General features: G+C 43.4%; 1 protein-coding gene across 1 annotated transcript in view; it reads right to left on the bottom strand.

Moving 5' to 3' along the window:
* The window catches only part of GRIN2B (glutamate ionotropic receptor NMDA type subunit 2B), a gene marked incomplete at both ends in the record, with an annotated part of 298,387 nt that overhangs the window by 178,831 nt on the left and 94,489 nt on the right, over nucleotides 1-25,067 (bottom strand). The window contains one exon of the mRNA XM_082635335.1: nucleotides 6,845-7,443. Within this exon, the coding sequence (XP_082491461.1) occupies nucleotides 6,845-7,443 (599 nt within the window). The remainder of the gene's footprint in view (nucleotides 1-6,844; nucleotides 7,444-25,067) is intronic.

Here is a 25,067-nt window from a genome sequence, read left to right as displayed (position 1 = left end):
CTGAGACAGAGTCTGCTCTCATTTCCTTCCTCTTCAAGACCATCTTATTCCTTCCCGTGGATACTGGACCACCTGTGTCTTCTTGCCCAGCGCAGATGGGCATCCTGCCCCCGCTCAAAATTGTCCTTGGTGAAATGGAGTTCTTTCCCACTCACTCCCCCTCTGTATCTCCTGCCCTCTCTTCCAAATTGTAAATCGTTTTTAAAAGGAGGAGGGAAAAGAGTGGGGAGGGAGAGGAGGAGGAGGAAAATGAAAGAGAAGAAAAAGAAACACCTAATATGTCATTGGTAAGTTTTACATTTTGCAAGTCAGCTCTAGAATCAAATAGTGATTAAGGGAAGAATCATATAGGGGTCTCAGTGTTCAACAGCTGAGCACGCTCTTCACATGTTTGAATTTAAGGGAGAGAAGCAAAATCACTTGCTGAAATGACCATCTATACATGTGACATGAGGAAGGTGAAAGGCTACAAAAAAACAGAAGAGCTTGAATCACCCTCACATTCAGTCATTCCTCCGTGAACAGTTAAAGCTTGCTTTGCCTGAATTACAATCAGCAGTGGATATACCTTTCAGGAGAGTTATTAGATTCTTCAGTTATTTTCCCAAATTTATATCTCCTGCCACACCACGGAGCAGATAAAGTCTGTCTCTATATATGCAGGTTGTGTCTTGCTTTACTGAACATTTCACATGAAAAATGGGAATTTCCTTAGATTCTAGTAGATTTCTTTAAGCAGGTAAAGGCCACCATGCCTAACAGTCCACTTATAGCTATGCATTCATGGAAACTTTTGACTGGTTCACATGTAAATTATATGAAGTCAACCTATAATACATGTTTGCCTTGCCGTAAATCTGCCTGTGCTTGGCACTCCGCGAATATTTAACAATAACTAAGAGATAGGTAATGACCAAGCCAATCTTGCCCATGGTGTCTAAAAAACTAATTGACTCAATTCCTCGTTTCTTTCTTAAGCTCTCAGCACTTTCCAGGCCAAGAGTCAAGGAGGCATCCCATGGGAACAATCCCGCTAATACAATGGTTTCAAGGATGTGGCATCTGCCCCAAGGTTAAAGGAAGATAGTGTTCATCACATCTCTTTTAATAAGAACGTAACAAAGCACCTTTCTTCACAGCGGTTATCCCCATCTCTCAAAGGCTGGGCCAGAGGAGGATTCTGGCCTTTTGAGATGGTGACTTGCGCGGGGAAGGAAGAATTTGGGGGTGGCAGGGGATAGGGCAAAGCAACTGTTGAGTAGGAAACCTGAGGACACCAGGGGAAAATAACTAGGCAAAGTTCATAAGAGGTTTGCTATGTTGAGATCCAGCCATCTCAAAGAACAACTGCTCTTTCTACAAGTCCCCCAAGTTGCCATGTATGAAGAGTAGGAGCACTGGGTCCCCAGGACAGAAAGAGAGTCCAAAGGTGAGTGGCAGACATGCCACCAACTACGTGAGAGAAATGCACTGGCCAAGTACTGGAGGCACATTGAGAAGGAAACTCACCGCCAACTGCTCCTCCGGGAAGTGATAAAGGAAAAATATAGACATGGGCCTATGAACAGCTACCAATTCTTCTTTAGCTCAGAGGGGTAAGGGAGAGTTTAGACAACTGGTCTGACCACTTTCAAAACACTTCTAGATCATCTGGTACCAAAAGGTTTTCAGAATTTTCTCAGGAACTAAGAAGACCTTTCACCTCGAGAATGCACGGCATAAGAAATTCTCCAACTCTTTCAACCAAATAAAGCTCCCAGTTGGGGGCTTCCCTGGTGGTGCAGTGGCTGGGAGTCCGCCTGCCGATGCAGGGGACACAGGTTCGTGCCCCGGTCCAGGAAGATCCCACATGCCGCGGAGCGGCTGGGCCCGTGAGCCATGGCCGCTGAGCCTGTGCGTCCGGAGCCTGTGCTCTGCAACGGGAGAAGCCACAACAGTGAGAGGCCCGCGTACCGCAAAAAAAAAAAAGTTCCCAGTTGGAATAAAATGCTCTCAGCACGTCTTGGTATACGGGCTCTGTACTACATTTACTAATAAGGCATAAGTGAATGCAATAAATGCTAATAATTAAAATGAATTCTTAGGGTACAAAGCAGAATGGTCATATTTAGCAAAAAAAAAAAAAAAATTCAGGAGCCCTGTAACATTACAACAAATTATCTTTTAATATCAGTGTGTCCCATGCAATATTTGGGGCATACTTATGCTAAAAAAAATTTGTCATTGATCTGAAATTCAAATTTAACTGGGTTTCTGTATTTTTCTTGCAACCCTGGTAAAAAGCCTTATTCAGCAGCCTATAGCCTATCTGGAGACAGTCGCCAAGTCTATAGTGGGCCAAGCTTCCAAGAGCTAAGAAGTTATCAGTAAGGAATCTGAACTGATATGTGACAAATAGCATTCATTTGACAGTGAATGAAATAGTTCATTTTATGGATCCCCTCTGAGGATGTTTTTTTTCCTTCCATAACTAACAAGTAAATCACTTCAAATATGTGTCTCTCTTTAGGCCTCAGGGATATCAGAGAATCTCCTGTCTGTGATCCCGAAATCTAGACTTAGGAACTTCCTTCACGTGGAAAGAAAGCCACAGTCTGGTCAGGTGTGAATGAGGGATTTCCCTCCCGTTGCAATGCTTCTGGGGACGGACGATGGGGCCTGTGAATGCCACTGGGTTTTCAGAAAGTGAGACCAGAAGACGTTTCCCGACTCTGTATTGCCGGCGCCATCCCTGGCTGCGTCACCCCCAGATACGTCCTGAGGAGCCTTCCTGGGGATGCTGCTGCTAATGATGCTGGGAGATGAGCATCAGGCCAAAGGCGACAGTTAAGCATTTGCAACAATTTTATTTGCAAGATTTCCTGCTGTGGCTAAATGCTGTGGCTGCTTGGTCTGTTATTTAAAGGAGTGACCCTAGTGAGACCAGAGCTCTGAAGGAGGGGCTGAATTCCGACCAGGGGAAGGAGGAGGACCGCTGACCGAGGATGCCTAGTTGAGTCCCACTGATGAGTTGAATGCTGTCCTCCGTAGAGTCCCTGTTCATCAACCCCAATCCTTCCTGGGTCCTGATAGAAAAACATATTAAAATGCTAAGAGAGGCTAGGAATTGGATTCTAGAACCATGAGAAGCTGCACTTGGGAGGAGGGGAAGGAAAAGACAATGGAGAAGCGTGAGGGATGCAGGTCCATGGACAAGGGGAGATAGCCCAGAGGAGATGCCCAGCAGGCAGTCAGATGGAGAAGCCTGGAAGATTCAGGGAACTGGGCAGAAGAGAAGGTTCACAGAGGAAACAGCTTGGTGGAGAAATGCTCTGATAAGTCTGGTGAGACCTTTACACAGTGTACTTGGGAAACTGAGGGAAGGTGGACTCTCCCTCTGCTCTGCCCTGGTACTGGAGGAACGGATGAATAGTCCGTGCTGCGCCATCTTTGTTCCTTTTAGGACTGCTACACTTGAGAAGATGGAGGGGTGGGCGTTTGCGGTTCTCTTGACAATAAGCTCTAAGCAAGGGGTACAGAGGACTGAGGAGAGCCACGCTCCTGAGGGGCCACAAGAGATGGCGACAAAGGTTAAAACCAATTGTGGGGCTTCCCTGGTGGCGCAGTGGTTGGGAGTCCGCCTGCCGATGCAGGGGACGCAGGTTTGTGCCCCTGTCCGGGAGGATCCCACATGCCGCGGAGCGGCTGGGCCCGTGAGCCATGGCCACTGAGCCTGCGCGTCCGGAGCCTGTGCTCCGCAACGGGAGAGGCCGCAACAGTGAGAGGCCTGCGTACCACAAAAAACAAAACAAAACAAAACAAAAAACAATTGTGGTTTCAAAGATACAATGGTTAGAGACCAAGCTTCCGAGATAACAGTTACAGTCTAATGTGAAGTAAGCCAAATGCGAGATACTATCTTCAGATAGCTGCTTACCCAGAGGAGGTTTTAAGGTAAAAGCAGGCATTCCTGAACCACATGTATGGACCCTAATGTAATACCCACTTGATTTCCTTGTGTTGCTCGGCAGATGTTTTCTGCTCGTTCATCTTGGTTTCAATGAACAAATATTTGGGAAAATAAACTGAATTAGGGAGAAAACATGAATGTACAGAACCCAATATATAGTAAGTTTTTAAAGGAGGTGCCCCTTGTCTTGCAAAGAGGAGCAGAACAAAGACGCTCCTGGAGAGCAGGAAGGCACCGGGCAGCTCAGCAACTCGGAAGACGTCATTCGTTTGCTCCAGGTGTCTTCCCTGGTGCCACGAGAATGAGGAAGACAGAGGGGTCCCTGCTTTCAGAGAACTTACAGGGAAGAGAGATAACAGAGCACAGAACGACGATCATCTTTATTGGAAAGGCACAGGAGGCAGGGAAGGTGTGTAACCAAGTGAGATTAGTCCGGGGCTCAGCTTCCAGGGGAAGGGATGCCAAGACTGAATCCTGAGGGATGAAGAGAAGGAGGCAGGTGAAGGGGCACGTGCATCTGTGTATGGCTGGGCAGGGGCGCCTGGGGAGCACATTCAAGGCAGCAGTAGGAGCCGGAAGGGAGAGAGAACATGGTAAGTTCAGTGTGGCGGGAAGGCGGTGTTGAAGGGACGAGGGGCGGGAGACAACTTTGGAAAGCTAGGAAGGCTCACGCTGTGGAAGACTCTATAAACCATATTAAGGAGATGGGACTTTATTATAGGAGCAATGAAAAGCCACTGAAAGGTATTAAGCAAGAAAGTGATGAAATCACATTTTCATTTTAGATCACTCCGGCTGCAAAGGAGATTGAAAAGAAGCAGAACTGGAAGCCAGAAGAGATTTAAGAGGCCCTGCAGCAATGCAAGTAGGAAGCGGTGGACTGGGCGATGGCACGGCGATGAAAATAAGTGAAAGTTCTCCAGGGCAAGTCCACAGACAAGGCCGTGATTGGCTACGAGGTGTCAGGGCTATGGCATCGAGGACACCTTGGACATGTTTACTTTAGAAAACCGGGTAACAGGATGTTATAAGTTTATAAGTGGTGGCAACTTGGCTCGAAGAGGGTGGGAGGGTTGATGGGAGAGGAGACAGCTGTGCAGCCTTGGGTATGGTATGTTCTAGGGCCCATGGCATCCAAAGGAACAGATGTGGTCATACAGAGACAGACGTGGGGCTCAAGGGAGAGGTTGCAGCCAGCGATGTCCGTTTGGGGGAACTTACGGACATTCATTGTATTCTTGGCAATGGAGGAGAAAAGAGAGTCTAGGGACTTTTCTGGTGGTCCAGTGGTTAGGGCTCTGAGCTTTCACTGCCGAGGGCACGGGTTCTATCCCTGGTCGGGGAACTAAGATCCTGCAAGCCACACTGTGCAGCCAGAAAAGAAAGAAAAAAGAAAAGAGGGTATAGGACAGACCTCGAAGGAGCACCAATATTTAAGAGATATGTAAAGGAAGAAGCATGCTGGGGAGCCTGAGACAGAATTGCCAGGGAGGCAAGAAGAACACCAAGATGGTCTGTACCAACATGTAGGGATAACTAGGGATGGCAGAGAAAGCAGAGAGTTCAAGGTGGGGGGATATCAGGATTGGATCACAGATGCAGCCACAGAAAAATGACTTTTAGTGTCAACTCTGAATTAGGAGCTTAGTCAAGAGGCTACAGAGTCCAAGTCCCTTCCAGAAGTTAAATAAGTACAAGTCAGTACACATTCAACCTCCTCTAAATGTATTTCAACCTCCCTGCAGTACAGTTTCTAATATTTTATTTGTTAAGCTGGGTGGTGGGTACCTGAGTATGGATTAAGTTTTTCTGAATATCTTTCTATATCACTGATATAGTTCATAATAAAGGTGACATGGATACCCAAAATACATTATTGAGTGAAAGGAAGTCAGGTTATTGAACAGCACGTCTGGTTATATTTCCATTTATGTAAAACTGTAGATTTATCTCCACACAGGTATACATGCACCGGGAGATAGCTAGAAAGACAGTCATTAATTATTTCAATAATGACCGTTTTGGCTAGTCAGATTTAAGGTCGTTTTTACTTTTTTTTTTTTTTGAGTTCTTCTATATTGTTTGAATTTTTTACAGTGTACGCATGTAGCAGTTTTATACAAATAACAAAACCACAAAAGCACAGTGCAGAATTTTCTACCCCACTTGGTCACACAATGGCCCCTAAGAGGATGTGCTGCCATCATAGCTGGATTCTGAGGTGAGGTCGGGGGAGGAGGATTCCACCCACACCTTCTTCTCATTCTATAAGCCAGACTAACAGCTGCCATCAAAGCTGCCTCTACGCCAGCACTTAATCTCAAAGGCAGAGAAAGGCGAAGCAAAGGCAGATTAAAAACCAAGGGACGAATCCTCTTCATGTGCCCACAGACCCATGTATCCTATTCCCCATTCCCTCTCTGTACAGCAGTGTCCCAAAGGTAAGGGGGCTGGTCTTCCCTCATTGCTATGCCTGTCTCATCTTTCATAGTGATCAGGCGTGTAGCGAGCAGAGAGACCTGGGTTCAACTCCAAACTGAACCTCTTACTTTCAGCGGGACTTCGGACAAGCTTATTCTCTTGTATTACAAAATGAAACAATTTTTAAAAGCTGCCTAATAAGAGCTGTTGCCTTGAGGCTTAAATGAGGTCGAACACACGAAGTGCTTAGCGTGAGACCTGGCACACGGGAAGCGGTCAAGAAGAGGGAGATGTTTTGCGTTTCTCAGAACTAGAACGCAGCGCGGCAAGCTCTGGATCCAGATCTCCCACCGTCACAAACGATCGCGACCCCATTGACCAGTCCTCAACCTCAGACATCTTGAACGGCTGCTCCCCCAGTATCTGAACATCCAACCCAGTCTTGGAAGCTCTCCTCTGACCTCCCACACTCACCTGTTCAGCATATTGGACTGGTAGATTCTCTTCTCGTGGGTGTTGTAACAGCTGCTCTTGGGCTCGGGGATGAAGCTGTGTTCGGACAGCATGTCAGAAGCGGCGGTGGTGATGATGGCGATTCCATCCCTCACTCTGGCAGGGAGGCCATAGTCCCATTCATCATAGGACACAGAGATAAGCCCGGTGGGGAACTCCGAGGGCACTGTGTCTGTGTCCCCTGCCACCAGACTAGGCACAATCCACGTGTAGCCGTAGCCAGTCAGCCCTACTGAGTTAGCCACTTCGAAGATGTACGTGGCTTCTTCCTTAGTACAATAAAGAAGAATGATGGGGCTTTGAAGTTTCTTGAGCTGGTTCTGGATCTTAGAATCCCCATCATCCAGGGACATATCCAGCAGGAGGACTTCCTCTAACTCCCAGCCCACGAAGCTATTCTCGATGGTGCTGCGAATCTTGTTTACAAAGTCCTGGTAGCCAGGGAAGTAGGTGGTGACGATAGAGAAGATGTACCAGTCATACTCTTCCATGATATTGAGCATCACGGAAGCTTGTTGTTCAATCGATGGGCCAAACTGGAAAAACATTGAGGATTCATCCTAAAGTAGTAAACACAAAGAAAGAAAAAGAGAGAGAAAAATCAAAACGAAGATGGTGAGGGAGAGTTTGGACCATCTGGATACAAAGGTTTGTGTTCATTATTTACTTTTTCCACATAATGCCTTTAAAATTGGATATGTTTAAATTGCAAACATTTGTAACACTTTCCTTCCTAAAACCTTCCTCTAGAGAAAATTGACATGGGTCTATACTCTTGTCTGAAATCCCTGGGGCTACTGCAGAGCCTCAGGCAGCTTCCTAAAATCAAATATGTTAATATTTCTAAAGCAAAACATGTGAAGAATCATATAAAGTGGGGTAAAGACTGTAAACGGCCTTATGTCAGTTCAGGTCAGGTTTTGCTGTCAAGTGAGTTATATAAACACAAACACACACTTTCCATTTTTTGAGCCTTTTGGATTCATCAACTGGGGATATGTATTATTCAATTGGAGTGAATAATCCAAAATGTCATCAATCTGCCCTTAAGTCTACCTCTAGTCGCCCAGCAGGTGGGCGGTACTCAGGTATGGCTAGCAGGGAAGCACACTGTACTACAAGATTTTCTATAAAGACATAATTGTTAGGTGAAATGCACATGGAATTTTCTCTCTGTCTTCTACTCTGATAATGAGGTATGTAGGTGGAGTAATGCACAAGTAGTATGTGTCAGCTGCAAGTTAGAATGACTTGTCTTCAAGGTCATATACGATTAAGCTTTATATGAGAACAACATAGAAAGGATTGTTCTTTCTCTTACCTATATAATGCCACGGGTCTCCGTCTGACCTGTGTATTACACACAACCCTCCGTCAATTCTAAGCATCTTATGTTTTCTCCCACCTCTTGAGGGAGAAGCCATTTTAAATGTGTCCCATTTTAAGCTGTATTTCACCTGCTGTTTGGAGATGTCAAGCCCTGCATTTTATCTCGATCTTACAGCTAGAAGAATCTGAAACCACACAATGAAGACCCTCTCAGCCTTGTCCTTCTCTTTTAGTCCATTTTCCCCTGACTTCCTCCTGGGTAATGACATCTCTTTTCTTGGTCAGTGGCCCCTACCTCCTATCTGATGGTTCATCTCCATTTTATAACAATCCAAGCTAACAAAATTGTGTCTTTAATTCAGAGGGGCAGTCCTTTTTTATCCCCCTAACTAGAGCTTCAAAGTACGGTTACAAGAGATCAGGCTTTTAAACAAAATGATGCAGTGATTTCTTAGTTCAGGAACACATTGTTGTACAGCTGAGAAACTGCTGAGTATTTTTTGGGCACCCACTATCGAAAAAAAAATGCAGGCTGGGAACTATCCAGCTGGTGTCCAAAGACCCTGATTCGGCAATGAAAGCTGCCAGCCCCTCGAGGCTCTGCCAGAGCTGTGTGTACTTCACGTGACTTGAACTCTTCACGTTCCCCACAAGAAGAATGAAACAGTAGCTGCCTAGTCGTTTGGGGGCAATTCTTTCTGCTAAGGGTAAAATGGTGCTTATAATGGCTCCCTCCCCTGGCTTAAATATACAGTCAAGGAGGAGCCTGGTAGGACAATGGAATTCAGAGAAGTAGAGAGGGTGGGGCATCAAGAATGGGTGGGGAGGGAATGGAAATTAACTCAGGATACAACAATGATTTCGTATGTGGCCAGTCCCCGCTCCTGGTCTTCTACTTCAATGCCACTGTGTACTGCTCTTCAGGGGAAGCTGACCTTGTCCTTAGGTCATAGGATATAGTGGGAATCCAGGACAACAAAGCTTAATTATGACAAGACTTGTCAGGGGCCCACAGAGAACCACAGCAACAGGAAAGGAAGGCCCTGTGACAGAACAGCTCACCCAGAATGGTTATCACTTTAAAGGGACAGCCATTTGTTTTTCTTGTTACTTCCAGCTAAGTTAGGGGATTTGGGGAATTCTCAAAAGAGACGTATTATCACTTGAGTTTTCACCAGCCCAGTGGACATAACAAAGTGACAAAAGCTTTTAAAAGTACCTTAAAACGCACAGGCTTAGGATGAGAGGGATCCCCATTGTAAACAAAGTATGTTTACCCATTCTATGATAAATGAACATATCACAAGGAGGTTCTTGAATACCCACAAAGCTCCATCTACAGTGAAGCCACAGCTGGTTCAAATACACAGCTAGAGATAGCCTTGAAAGAAAACCCATGTTGGTGGTTGGGGGGGTGCGGGATGGTCCTTAGTAAATGAGCCCATGCTAATGAGATTGAATTTAAAAGAAAACCAATCTACTATATACCAACCTGACCCTCTCCTCTCTTAGTCTTCTCTTAAAAGTCTCTCACAATTATACATGAGCTCCTAAAGAAACCACCAGCTACTATGTGAAGAAAGCCAATATATGATGAAAGTAAGAAAAGAGAAAAATTAATATGGCTCCATCTAACCCTCACCACATCCCCATCTAACCTTCTAGTTCTCTCTTCCTCTACAATCATCCTTCTGATTCCTCTGCTTCCATCAATGCCCCGTTCAACCATTTTATCTTGCCAATCCTTCATTAAAGAAGGATGCCTTACACAGCCAGTTTATCTGTGACACCAAGAGGAGGCTAATGAAACCAAACAGGAATCAAGAGACAAAGTTATAGCTTGGGCAAATGTTTCCCGGTATAATGAGAGGTCCAGTGTTATTAATTTAGTTGACACATCTGTCTAGTGTCTAGTAATCGGGAATGGAACAGCTCTTTCTCAACGAAGCTTTGGGCTAACTAAAAGTTGTAAGCAGTGACAGGCTTTGCAAATTATGGTCACAGCCATAGATCAAGGAGCAATCTTCATGTGTGCATGGAGTGGAAAGGACTGGTGGCCAAGCATCCATCTTTGCAGGCTCCCAGCATGCACTGTGATCACTACAAGAAGTAGCATCTTCTAGGATGAAGGACAGGGATATAATTCAGCTCACTATGCTTCCACACTTACATTTGTATTCTCCTAATGTCATTAAAAAATGTGATGTGCAGGGGTCCTTGGAGCAGTCTCCTCCTCCTCAGGAAGATTCCCAGTCAAATTTATTGCGTGAATGTACTTCTTCAACTTGCCTTGAGAGCCCCTTAAAGCAGGTCTAGGTGAAGGGCTATCATGACTTATAGGTGCAGTTAGCACAGGGAAGACATGATTGTACATCAGACCCTGTCGGTCTGGAACTGTTATGGTGAACCTCATCACATTGATGTTCAGGGTGTTTATTTGCTAATAAGAAGAAACAAAAACAGGTACTTTGGGGCTTCCCTGGTGGCGCAGTGGTTGAGAGTCCACCTGCCGATGCAGGGGACGTGGGTTCGTGCCCCAGTCTGGGAATATCCCACATGCTGCGGAGCGGCTGGGCCCGTGAGCCATGGCCGCTGAGCCTGCGCGTCCAGAGCCTGTGCTCCGCAATGGGAGAGGCCACAACAGTGAGAGGGCCTGCGTACCACAAAAAAAACCCCAAAAAACAGGTACTCTTTTTCATTCTATTAACTGTCTCAGAAAATAGCTGCCTAAAGAATTAGCAGTACATGAGATTCTTCTTCTGCATCACTGAGATCCCTTACAGATCCACTTCGGACATAAGGGATTAACTACCCCAGCTGCTGACGGTGCCCCTAGCAATTGGTTTCAGCTGCCATCCCACTTTGGGGACTGTGTCAGCTGAAGAGAACCACCTGGCCCAAAGTCACGTCTCCTTCCTGGAGTAGAACGCATTGAATGACTGGTGGTCATGGCGTCTAAAGACCTGGTCCTCTCGCCCTATTTCTAGGCAACTCTGAAGGATGAGTCTATCTTCAGAACTACCCACAAGCTTCCATTAATACTGCGTCTCACCTGGATTTCTCTCTCTGCCCACTCCTGCCCAATCTTCCCTTCCTTTCCTGGTGTTGATCTCAAGAGCATTCCCTCCTAAACCTCCTGTCCACCAACTTAGTCTCAGATCAGCTTCTCAGAGAACGCAACTGGAGACTTTATCCATTTCCCTTTTTTCAACATGGAAAAGAGATGACTATTTTCAAATATAGAAATGACTTATATGGTAGAAAGATGAGTCTCTGCCCATTAGCTCCAGAGGAGAAAACCGGGACCAATGAGCAGAAATAGTCAAAGGCACTGCTTGGCTCAATGTAGAAAGTACATCTGCAACAATTACAGCTATTTAAAATGAAATGGGCCTCATAAGGTAGGGAGCTCTCTGCAGTTATAAACATTCAAAAAGGAGCTGGATTCTTATCTGATAAAGGGATTCTCCTCAGCACTCCACCTGGAAAATGTCATGCTCATCTTTCAGACCTAGTTCAAATGTCAGTTTTTTATGCATATCATCTTTTCTAACTTCCCCAGGTCAAGTTAGTTCTCCTCCCCTGTGCTTTCGCAATATTTTATACATGCCGGTATCATAATATTTATATATTTTTAAAAGTTTTTATTGAACTATAGTTGATGTACAAAATTATATGTTACACATGTACAATACAGTGATTCACAACTTTTAAAGGTTATACTCCATTTATAGTTATTATAAAGTATTGGCTATATTCCCCAGGATGTTGTAAAATATATCCTTGTAGCTTATTTTATACCTAATAGTTTGTAGCTCTTAATCCGCTCCCCCATATTGCCCCTCCTCCGTTCCTTTTCCCACTAGTAACCACTAGTTTGTTCTCTATACCTGTGAGTCAGCTTCTTTGTTATATTCACTAGTTTGTTGTATTTTTTAGATTCCATATGTAAGTGATATCATACAGTATTTGTCTTTGTCTGACTTATTTCACTTAATGTTAAGTCCATCTGTGTTGCTTCAAATGACAAAACTTCATTTTTTTATGGCTGAGTAGTATTACATTGTATATATATACCACATCTTGTGAATCCATTCATCTGCTGATGGACACTTAGGTTGCTTCCATATCTTAGCAACTGTAAATAATGCTGCTATGAACACCGGGGTGCGTGTATCTTTTGGTGTATCTTGTTAGTGATCTTGTTTTCTTCAGATATATACCCAGGAGTGGGATTGCTGGGTCATATGGCAGTTCTATTTTTAGTTTTTTGAGGAACCTCCATACTGTTTTCCATAGTGGCTACACCAATTTACACTCCTACCAAGAGTGTATGAAGGAGGTTCCCTTTTCTCTTGGGAAGCATATATGCCTGCCTCATCCCATTAAAAAAGGTATGCTTCTCAAGAGCAGGAACTGTGCCTTATTCATCTCTGGATCCCTAGGTGGCACATGAAAAACATTTAAATGTTGGTTGTATTAATATTGCAAAGAAGATTCCATTGTCAGGTGGGAGATGAACTGAAATGACCTTGATGATCTCAACCGGTTCCAAATTTCTACGCTGATGGCACATAGCCACGTCACTGAAATAAGGTATGCCTGAAGAGTTGTGAGCTTTTACAAAATGTGCGGGGAATCCACCTTGGAGCCAGCCAGAGAGGCAGGAAGTGTACCAGTCACTTCTTCCCTCCTCTCTGCAGCAAATTCCATGACAGCATCATCTATACTTCTTCCAACTCCTCTTCCCCACTTCTCTCTTGCACTAACTTCAGTCAGACGTTTGACCCCACCACGTCTCTAAAAATCCTCCTGTGAAAGGCAGTGGTGACCCTGGTATTGCCAACTCCAACATCCATCTGCAGCCTTTGACTTGGGTGATCACATGCTCCAAGATATGCTTTCTTCCCTTGGTTTCCAGGGCTTCACATTCTCTTGATTCTCCTCCTACCTTACTGGTTGCTGTTCCTCCATCTTCTTTGCTGGTTCCTCCTCTTCCTTCTGGCCTTTCGAAGCTGGAGTGCCCCAGGGTCAATCCTTGGTGTTCATTTCGTTTCTATCGACATTCACCTCCTCAGAAATCTCACTCAGTCTCCTGCTTTAAATCCCTTTTCCATGCTGATCACTCTCACACGTCTGTCTCCAAAACTTCCAACCTGTACATCAAACTGCCTATCGGACAGCTCTGCTTGGATATCTTTGAAACATCTCCAACACTTCCAAAACTGAACTCGGCCTTTCCCATTTCAGTTAAAGGTAACTCAATCCTTCCACTGCCAGCTGCTCTCTTTCTCTGGAATCCTATATCCAATCAGTCAGGACACCGTGACTGCCTGACCTTCGAAAAGTATCTAGAACACAACCTTTTTTTACCCACTTTGTTTGAGCCACCCTCATCCTTCACCCATCACTGAAAGGGAGGGTCTGCTAACTGGACCAGCTGCCTCTGCCCCAGTCTCATGCTCAACAAAGAAGCAGGATGATCCTTTTAAAGCTTAAATCATAAGATGTTACCTTCTGCCCCAAACCCTCAATAGCTTCCCAACTCCCTAAAAGGAAAAAGCCAACACCCTTGATTCGGACCCCACTGCCCCTCAGATCCCACATCCTCTGACTCTCACCCTCTCTCTCCTCCAAGCACGCTGACCGCTCTTAAAGATACTCATTCCCGCTCCAGACCTTTATTTCAAGCTATTTCCTCTGCCTGAAACACTTCCTCCAGCTACCCAGGTACTCATTCACAGGGCTAACACACACACCAGGTTCAAGTCTTTGCTAAAACCTCACCTTCTCAACAAAGCCCAAACCTGACCCTGCAATGCGATGCGACAGCCGCCCTCTCCTGTCGCAGGGAGGCCTGAGCCCCCTTATCCTGCTCCACTTTTGCTTTTTGCCATAGCATTTATCACCATCGAACAGATGACGTGATGTATTTATTATGAATGTATGCCTCGTGCCAACTAGAGTGTAAACGCCATGAAGGCAGGGATCAATTTATTTGCTCATTGCTATAACTCAGCACCTAGAATGGGGCCTGGCCCAAAGTGGACTCCCAGTAAATATTTGCTGAATTTTAAAATGTGGTAATTTTCCATTGTGTGTGTTTCTGTGTGTATTCACAATTTCTTTATCCATTCATCCATCAGTGGGCACTTAGGTTGGTTTCACACCTTGGCTACTGTAAATAATACTGCAATAAACATGGGAGGGTTCATGTATCTTTTCTAGTTAGTATTTTCATTTTCTGCAGATAAATACCCAGAAGTAGAATTGCTGAATCATATGGCAATTCTATTTTTAATTTCTTGAGGAACTGCCATACTGTTTTCCATAGTGGCTGAACCAGTTTATGTTCCCATCAACAGTGCACGAGGGTTCCCTTTTCTCCACGTCCCCACCAACACTTGTCATTTTTTATCTTTTTTATAATATCCATTCTAATAGGTGTGAGGTCATATCTCATTGTGGATTTGATTTGCATTTCCCTGATGATTTGTGATGCCAAGCATCTTTTCACGTGCCCGTTGGCCATCTGCATGTCTTCTTTGGAAAAACGTCTATCCAAGTCCTCTGACCATTTTTTTTTTTTTTTTTTTTTTTTGCGGTACGCGGGCCTCTCACTGCTGTGGCCTCTCCCGTTGCGGAGCACAGGCTCCGGACGCGCAGGCTCAGCGGCCATGGCTCACGGGCCCAGCTTCTCTGCGGCATGTGGGATCTTCCTGGACCGGGGCACAAACTCGTGTCCCCCACATCGGCAGGCGGACTCTCAACCACTGCGCCACCAGGGAAGCCCCTCTGACCATTTTTTTAATGATTGTTTCTATTTTTGCTATTGAGTTTTATGAGTTCTTTATATATATGATATATGATTATCAGATATATGATTTACAAATATTTCTCCCCTTCAGTAGACTGCCTTTTCATTTTGTTGATGATTTCCTTTGCGGTGCAGAGCTTTTTAGTTTGATGTAGTACCACTTGTTTATTTTTGCTTCTGTATTACTCAGCCATAAAAAAGAATGGAATCTTGCCATTTGTGACAACGTGGATGGACCTGGAGGGCATTATGCTAAGTGAAATAAATCAGGCAGAGAAAGACAAATACCACATGATTTCACTTGTATGTGGACTCTAAAAAACAAAACAAAACAAATGAATCAAATCAAATCAAGACAAAACAAAACAAACAGAAAGGCCAAGCTCACAGATACAGAGAACAGAACGGTGGTTGCCAGAGGTGGGGCGTGATAGGGTGAGTGAAATGGGTGAAGGGGGTCAAAGGTACAAACTTCCAGTTATAAAATAAATACCTCATTGGGATGCAATGTACAACCTGGTGACTACATTTAATAATACTGTATTGTATATTTGAAAATTGCTAAGAGAGTAAATCTTAAAAGGTCTCATCACAAGAAAAGAAGAAAGTTTTATAATATGTATGCTGACGAATGGTAACAAGACTTACTGTGATCATTTCACAGTATTTACAAACATGGAATCATTATATTGTACACTCGAAATTAATATAACATTACATGTCAATTACACCTCAATTAAAAAACATGGCAATTGATGTTTCAACCAGATAATTCTCAAATCTAGGTTATTTTTGTTGGCTATCGAATTGATAATATATTTTTCCAGTATTTTAAAGTCTCCCACACTACTCAAATCTTGGTAATTTATAACATCATAGGGATTATGAGCCTGCTAGGACATTAAAGTAATTTCAGAGCAAATAAATCTGATTTTTCTCCGAGTCCTTCCTCCTAGTATATGAGTAAAAAAGTCCTGCTGTTTTCCTTCTAAATTCAGTTCTTAAGGAGGATCTGTGTTTGATGAAGTCTAGAATCACTAGGCTTTTGCTGAAAACTTTCTCCACTACCATCAGATTTATTTTATTTTATTTTTTTTTTTGCGGTACGCGGGCCTCTCACCGTTGTGGCCTCTCCTGTTGCTGAGCACGGACTCCGGACGCGTAGGCTCAGTGGCCATGGCTCACGGGCCCAGCCGCTCCGCGGCATGTGGGATCTTCCCGGACCAGGGCACGAACCCGTGTCCCCTGCATCGGCAGGTGGATTCTCAACCACTGCACCACCAGGGAAGCCCTACCATCAGATTTAGAAGGCAAGTGTAGAAATGATGGACTAAGAGGTCAGGTTCACTCCAGCTGGTTTAGTCCTGGGTATTTCTTCTTTACTTCTTCCATGCTGAGCACAAAGCAGAAGCAGAACATGGGGACAAAATCTCTTTCCTCTCTCAACACGAGGGGAGGATTTTCTCTCCCCGACCTAACTCCAAGAGACCCCCTCTTTGGTGACTATAAATTCTGATTCCAACCATCATTTTTTTCCAGGTGACTAAGGCTGGTGGTAGCTATTTAGGGTGGGTTTGGATAGTGTCAATTTTGTGAGCAATGCCCTGCAAGAAGGAAAAATGCACCCGATGTTCTCCAACCTCGCCATTAATCAGAAATATCATGACTGAAACACACAAAGGAAGCTCACCGGTGAAGAATCATGATCTTTCCTGCCAGATTCATTCTTTGTAAACCATGGCACACAAAGGAGAACACTCTGGATTTTCAAAAGCCCATGAACAGATATCCAAGCAGATTGAGCTAGTCTAAGAGCCATTCTGGATAACTAAACAACTCCCCCAGAAGCCAGCAGTCTTTTTCTTATTTGTTCTTTCAGAAGATAATTTCACTTTCTCCTTGAATTTTGTCCCATTTTCTTCCCTGAGTCTCCGTCTTGGATGTGCTTCAGTCGCTGAATTTAAGCCACAGCTGAGAAACAAACTAAAAGTATTCACTTTGAGAACATTTACAAGGTTCTTCCTATTCTAGGTCTCAGAGATGACTTTATAGCAAGAAGAAAGCTTACAAGCAACAGACAGGGCAATAAGAGGAGAAGAATAAAAAGGCTTATCCCTCTTGCTAAGATACCCAAGAGAATTAAAGAATTAAGTCGGGGAGCAAAAGGCCTGGAGAATACCAAGAGAACTTCCGGAATGTGCTTGTCCTCCTCTGGAAGGTATCAAGATGCCAAAATCTTAACAAGGCTCTTACATTTCATCTTAAATTAAAATCCCTCACTATGGCCTGTGCCATTAGGCACATCAAAACAACTCTCAGATGGACTGACTTGTATTTTTATTAAGAGGTTCTTTTCTACAAAAGAGCAAGCTGACAAGTTCAGCAACAGTCACATTCTGTGACTGAATCAACGTACTTTTAAGTAAATGCAAGCGAAGAAGGTGGGGGAATAGCAAAAGTTGGAAAAAAATGAAACAGAGAAAAAATAGTATACATATTAAACTAACAGTATTAATTAGGATTATCAATATCAGACTAAATTTATTTAGACAAGTTTACAAAATCAAGTGTGTTCAACACAAATATAGATCTGAGCGTTTCGTAGATGATAAAAAGAAGGGCATCGTAAAACTAAACCGTACAACCAAGGGAAAACAAACATTTTTTATGAGGTATGAAATACTAAATCCAAAATCCAATACTATCAAAATCTTTCCACTTAACATAAGCTGAGAGGGTACAGTTTACAGAAGAACTGTGATCATGATTAAAGAACAAGGTGAAGTAGAGGCCAGTGATGGTACTTGACACACCAGCAGCATTTTTCAGAGGGAAGACGTTGACATTTCTTTCAAATACATAAACATTCCCATCTCCGTATATGTATTTGCTCAGAGCATCACATTCACATACCAATGGGAGCAGAGAATGGGGGAGATGCCCAAGGGAGGGGGAGGGTAGAAAAGGCATTTTGTATTTGATGAAGCTAAGAGTGCTGGTTCCTTTGTTGTTGCTAAAAATAACAAAGCACTGGTTCTAAATACAGTGATTATGTTCATACACATGGGTCTCTGCAAGAGATCCCCGGAAAACAAAAGGTCCTTTGTCCTCCTGTATCTGCTCTATATAGAAAGATGAAGCATTGCTGAATTTATTATAGAGTTTGGACCATACATGGTCGTTTGGCACAGGTTAACAAGCCGTTGCCTCCAGTGGCAGAAAGAAGTTTCCTGAGAATGTTTTTCTCAACAAACGTCAGTGATCTGTTTCCCCAGGTCCCTGGATTGAGAAACCGATTGCTACTTCCTCACATAAAGCCAAGGACGGCTGTTCACAATTAACGCGGCTTCGAATTTATTCACTTGTCCCAAAGCAATTTGGTCCTCCGTCTAAAAGAGGCATCGCATTTTGAAGGGCTCCAGAAATGAAAATAAAATTGCATACAGGCAGATTAAAAATATATAGACATCTTCAACAGCTTGTCGGCACCTGCCTGGCTCAGCCTCACTCGACTGTGGGACTGAGAATTTTAGCCACCAGGCCTGCCTGCCAACCTTTAAACCAGGATTGGCCCTGTCCCATCCTCACCAACATCATCGTCTAAAGCTGACTGGGCTGCTCTAAGCCCAGTATTTGGAGAACCTGATGTGAGCCTGCTGGGTGCAGACGTGCCCGCCCGGAAGAAGCCTTCCTCCTTCACAGACTAACCACGTGACCAACCAAGGTCCTTCCACGTGTCCTGACTTCTATTCCAGTCTCTATTGGATGAGGAGCCCTACTCAGAACTTAGCTATTCTGCACAGTCCCTGACACCCTTGATGCTGGACTCTGCCACCTCTAACTGCAGATGCCAACAGAGGTTGGACACCCCTTCCCACCCTTAACAGTGAGAAGTTTATGTGGCTTTGTCCTCTATTGTACCAAACCCCTGCATTCCCACACCAGTCTGAGTCACACCAAGTGGGTTATTTGGCCTCACATAGGTTTCTTGGAGCTTGCTACCTGTGGCAGGCAGTGTACAAGGTTAAGTCCAGTCCTACCAGCCCTCAGCCTCTCCCTAGACTCACTGTGCAGATCCCGGTATGAATGGCCTGCAAAAGGGTAAAAATGGTGTCCAGTGTTTGACTGGTTACATCTAAGTTTATTTGAGATTTTCTCTGTTCACTTTATACTGAAAATTGCTCTCCTTTTCCGGAATTATTCAGCTCTCACTTTTGCTATTCCTCGTTTGCGCCTGCTGGGTAAAAGCACTAAAAAGGGCCCTTTAAGAGTTCAGAGTTCCTACCCACTCACCCTTCATTTTCTCTCCCTCAAGCTCTGGGAGGCGTGTGTATATGAAGTCTCGTTGAGTACGCGATCCCATCGGCTGGAACCAACACCCAGGGCCTAACCTGACACAGGGAGAGCCACACGATCCTGTCCACGTTCCTAGAAAACACCTATTACCTCTCTCTGTACACAGAAGGAATACTTGGCCAAGAAGGTACAGAATGCTGTGGATTCAGCTTCCAACACAGTCCAGCATCACACTGTCTCTGGCCCAGCCTAACCCCCGCCCCGATAGAGCAGTAGCAACCCTGACAATATCCCTGGCCATCTTGTCACTGCTGTAATGGGCACTGCAGCCCGGGCTGAGGTTTCTTCCTTCTTTGACTCTCTTTGCCCACAGTCCTAGTTCCACAGATAAAGACCCCATTGGAATGTCCTAACTGGCCTACACCTTTAGCCCAACCAACGTTTCCATTCTCCCTTCTGGGGCCTTGGGTCGCTGAAATGCTGTCAGCATCTCAACTTGACTCTGGAAGATTGTCCAAGCAGGGAAGAGTAGCAGCCATCACTCAAGGGAGGTATCAAAGTTGGCAAGATCTTTCCTGAAAATAAGAGCTGGACAAGTAAAGGAACAGCCCATTTATACACTCTTATTTTGAAGTTTGTATATTTCTTCTTTTTAAACCACATTCAATGGTCTCCTACATTTCTATAGTTCATACATTTCACCTAAATACGTTTCCTCTGGTGGAAGCATGTGAGCAGAAAAAGAGCTCTTTAAAAGAAAATGCCAATTGGCATTTCAAACAAAGAAGTTTCGAGCTTAGCCTTTTACGCATCCTCATCAGACTCTCTGGAGTACAGAGCCATTGTTACAATCAGATGCCGGCACATTCAATCTCTCATCTAGATTCTTCACAGTGGGGCCTCTGCCTATAGAGGAATCACCCCAGACAAGTATGGTTCTTACATGGTCTCATTATCTTTAGACCTGGCAGTAAAGCCACTCACCTGTCAGGCTCACATCAGTTGGCTGTGAATTCTGATCCATGCTAACAAAAACAAAATGGCGGGTCCTGATGGCTCAGCAAGGACATTTTGATGCTAATTTGGTACTGCTTGAAAGGTGCCAATACGTTAACCCTGTACAAGCACAGCTTAAAATTCTCTATTAAATAATGCCAGCCTGGGATCTCAAAGAAGACACATTAACCAGAGTGGCTTGAGAAGACACTAGTCCAGCTCAGAATAGGACCACGGTTAAACCAGTTTAGGAGAATGCCAGGTGGAACTGGATTATTTTCCAAGCCTTCAAAGAATATTCCACAATTTTCCTCACATACACAGGCCAGTGAGTCCAGCAATCCTGACTTTCAGAAAATCTTCCCTATGTCTATCTCAATTCCATCATGCTGCAGATGAAGCCCTCTGGCTCTCACATTTTCCTCAGTGAAAGGCCCTCAAAAAGTTTATTGAACTAAATTAAGGTGATGTCAACTTAGACGATGGTCTGTGATTTGTTTTGTGTATAAAGATTATAATTACACTTACTCTCAGCCTTTTCTTCCTTAGCCTAAACAACCCCCTTTATTTCTCCTTTATTATGTTTCTTATTACAATATTTATTGAGTTTACACTGTACTCGGTTATACATGCATTATGTCAATTAATTCTCATACCCCTATGAAGTAAGCCCTATTACTCTCTCTGTTTCATCAATAGAGAAAGTGAGCTTTAGAGAAGTTAAGTAACTCACCCAAGGTCACTGCTGGTCTGAGAATCTAGCTGGGTCTGACTTCAGAGGGAACTTAACCACGCCCCACACATCCTCAAGCTTCCATGAATCAGCACTGTGGCTCCCATCTGAACCATCTACACCTCCTGTTTTAATTGTGAACCACAGAATGATCACAGTTATCTAGTAAAAGTCTAACCCCTGTCTAGTCTAGTACAGAGACTATTTTCATGAGTTCTTAAGCTTCACCCCTATGCATCCACCTACCAGGATGCACTGCTAACTAGTGACGGATGTGGTCCATGTTATCACCCTACGGTATTCTTTTATTGGACCTCATACAACCGGTTCTTTATGATCTTATTAGCTGTTTGCTAATCAATCAAGGATTTATTAAATGCAGGTGCTGTGGGAAGTAGAGACAAAGGATAACTCATCATCCTCATCCTCAGAGTGAGCCGACTGGAAGATAGATCAAAATACACAGAATAATTGATGGCTTTCTTAAGTTAAATGATAACATGAGGTTTCGAATACGTGTCATAAGAAGGATGAGAATAGAGGTGCCGTGTGGCTGGACAGCTATATTTTTTTAAGCTTCTTTTTACTTATCTCTTTCTTTGCCGGTTCTCCCACCAGCTCTGTGCGGTGAGCAAATTAAACGCCCATGCATTTTAATCCAAATACCAGACTATGGACAGAAATATAAGTAACACTGGCCTTGAACTCAGCCTTAGATTTGTCCTCAGGTGGACAACGAGCCTCTGATGTCCACTATCTCAGACAGCGATGTAAGGGCTGATAGAAATACCACACAGTATCATATCCAAAGCATTCCACCATCTAAATGAATTATATATAAATCTTTCTCCTTGATCTACCCGGTCTTTCATTTTCATCTCAGAAGATTAGATTAGTATGACAGCACTTGTCCTTTATGAAGTCAAGCTACCCAGTTAAAAAACGCTCTTCTCTTCAAATGATTGCAAATTGATTTTGTTAAGATTTCTTTTCAGTGTTCCTTCAGAAAAGCTAGGGGGGTGATACTTTCTAGTCTTTCCTTTCTCTCCATGTATTTTTTTTCTTTACTCTGGCCTTTTTCGTCCGATCCTCCCATAGTTTTCGATAATTGTGTGCATCATTCGGGAGATCAATCAATTACCTCGATGCTCCTTGCATAAAGATAACTGCGATGGCAAAATTAAATCCAAGCAACTCACAAAAGTAGCCTGACGCCAAATTTTCTTCAGTTCACTTTATTAGTCTCTATACCCGATTCATTTAAAAATGCACAGACAACTACCCAAGCGCTATCAATTCTCAAAGCCCCCTCCATGTCTCTTAAATTAACATAATGTTCTTTTTAATTTTATTTGCCTACTAATAAAGCAAGGGTATATTTCAAGATCTGCTTTTATTCTTGGCTCCATGAAATTAAATGAATACAGAGTAGCAATGGCATCCTTGAGAATCCACACAGTAACACAGTTTCTCACCTTTTGCAAAAAAAATAAGGACACATCTGAACTGAGTGGGGTGCTTCTTCCAGGTGTAAATGGAATGAGACACAATGTCCTTGTCTGTATGTTGAGGCTTATGTTGGTTACATATGCAACAACCTATTAACAAAGTTACTAGAACTAATCAGTTCAGTTTGCAAGTTATGTTTCACACAAGAAGGAAAGCTGTCTTGGCTCATAAGAAAATATCTCCTTGTAGTTATATTCCTGAGTTCCACAATGATGCAAAGGTTATCCAAACTATCTAGACAGAGTCCCCAAAAGACCTCCTACCAAGGACCTCTATGGAGTCAGTCGCTTAGTTATAGTAAGTTCTTAATATTCAAATCTTTGGTGACAAAGAGTAAGCTCATCTCACTCAACTTCCTTTTTTTTTTGCATCTTTTTATTCTATAGCAACATCTTTCAAAGAACAGACATTTTAAATCTGAAGTCCAATTGCATTTTTAAAAGTGAATCATGCTTGTACTTCTCCACATTCATCAGGAAAAGCAAGAGAGAGGTTCTTCTTTAGCAAGTAAAAAAAACCTCTGCCAGTTTACAGGCTACAGGGTGATCTGGGAACTTTCTCAGACATATTCACGAAAATATCCCCATTCCAAGTCTCAGCATTCCATTGTTTTTTATTAAGGTCCTTGACCGTAAAAGAAGGGACTTACTAGAGATGTGTATCTGGTATCCTTTTCACTTTTACTGTCTTTAAAATTCAAATTTTGGGCTTGATAGATAAACTAAGTTCTTCTCTAGTCTCCTAGGATGTGGGACCATTTTCCTTGCATGAGCTCAAACCATCTTAATCTTGCTGCTTACATGTGGCCTTTTCCATCCTCACCACTACCACCCCCCAGACAGATAACTTCTCTTAGAAAACTTGGCCTGAACTTGGAAAGCAACACTGGGAACTGTCTCTCAGCTTCCTAATCTCTTCCTACCATAAGGGAGAATAACTCCCAGATTCCCCTCTCATCTCCTTCCCATAAAGGCAAAGATCCTCCTGATCTGGTCACAGTAAAACTCCTTGAATACCTAATTGTGTTTTATTTTTAATTAATTATGTACTAGTAGAGGGTTGCCATGTTGCTCAGTGAGTGACTTCTAGAGTCAGACTCAGTTAAGCTTCCTTCTTTGATATGTTTGGTGTTAACAAAACCACAAACCTTTCACAGGCATTGAAAGAGTTAACCATAAGTTGCTTGCAAATATGCTCCCAAAAGAGAAAAAGCAAGCCAGCCGATGATGTCAGGTAACTCAGATTATTACACGCAGATTGTCCACGTACAATGAAAAATGAGCAGAGCCACATAACTCACGGCAACAAGACAGCTGCCCCACATGCTGCGAGGCCACTGGGACCCACACAAACCTCTATGAGACACTGAGGGAGGCTGGTCCTGCAATACCAGGTCAGGACCTAACAGTTCAGAAAGTAAGCTATTTATTTTACCTGGAGTTCTTTTTTTTTTTTTTTTTTTTAATTTCTGCTACTCTGAACATGGCTCTTGGTTTCTAAAATTTTAATACATCCCGTTCTCCACCATTACGAGAAATGAAACTTCTCCCATCTTGCCCTGCAAGCTCAAGAACTTTATTGATACACCCTGGAAGCCAAATTCATGCCAGTCTTCGACTTTTACTCATTGCACATAAAGCTAGTGTGTACTCTGTTCACATCATTTCGTATATCCTTATAAATTTAGGAGGAGAGAAAGTTAGTATTCTGTTTCTTCTGACTTATCGGGCATTTCACAGTGACCTATCTGCCCATGATCACTTCAAAAGAACTTAACGTTCATTGACTTTGACCAAATTTGGCTCATTCGGAGTGAAATAGTGGCTGAGTAGCTGTCAGAAAGACTAGTTTCCAGAATATTTAATCGATTTCACTCAAATTTGGTAAGTGGGAGGAGGTTATGGAGATATTTGCTGGCATTGAGATTAAAGGTCAAACGTTAATTTAGCCCTTGGCATTGGCATCTCAACACCCCTAATGTACAAACTGCAAACTCCCTCTATTTTAACCACACTTAAAGATAGATATGTGTTATTTATTCCTGAGAATAATAGTCTAAAGATATTCTGTGGCGAATTCTGTCTGACAAGAATAAGGGGCCCTGACCTCTAGAGATTTCTACAAACTTTTACTCTCTGGGTTTCAACCTCAGATGCCTCATCCGTCTTTGTGATTTTGATAACTGGTTTCCCATAGCCACCACTTCATAATGACCCCTAAGTGAAAATCTAAAATTTAGATTTTGCTCTTTATAAACTTACATGGTTTTAGAAGGAAGAAGCCAAGGTAACAAAGCAGTAAGTACAAAAAGAGAAAACGCATACTAGGGCTATGGAAAAAGAACTGGATTTGGAATCAGAAATTCAGATCCAAATCTGGATACTTCTTGTCTGTGTGATCTTAGACTGTAATTTAACTTATCTGACCGTTATTTTCCTCTAGAAAGTAACAGTGCTAATTCTTAATTTATAGAGTTGTAAAGAGGATCAAATGGGGGGGCGGGG

Source organism: Mesoplodon mirus (assembly GCF_964341445.2).
Source record: "Mesoplodon mirus genome assembly, chromosome: 11".
NCBI lineage: Eukaryota > Metazoa > Chordata > Mammalia > Artiodactyla > Ziphiidae > Mesoplodon > Mesoplodon mirus.
The sequence above is the reverse complement of the archived record's forward strand: the minus strand, read 5'-3'. Positions and strand labels throughout refer to the sequence as shown.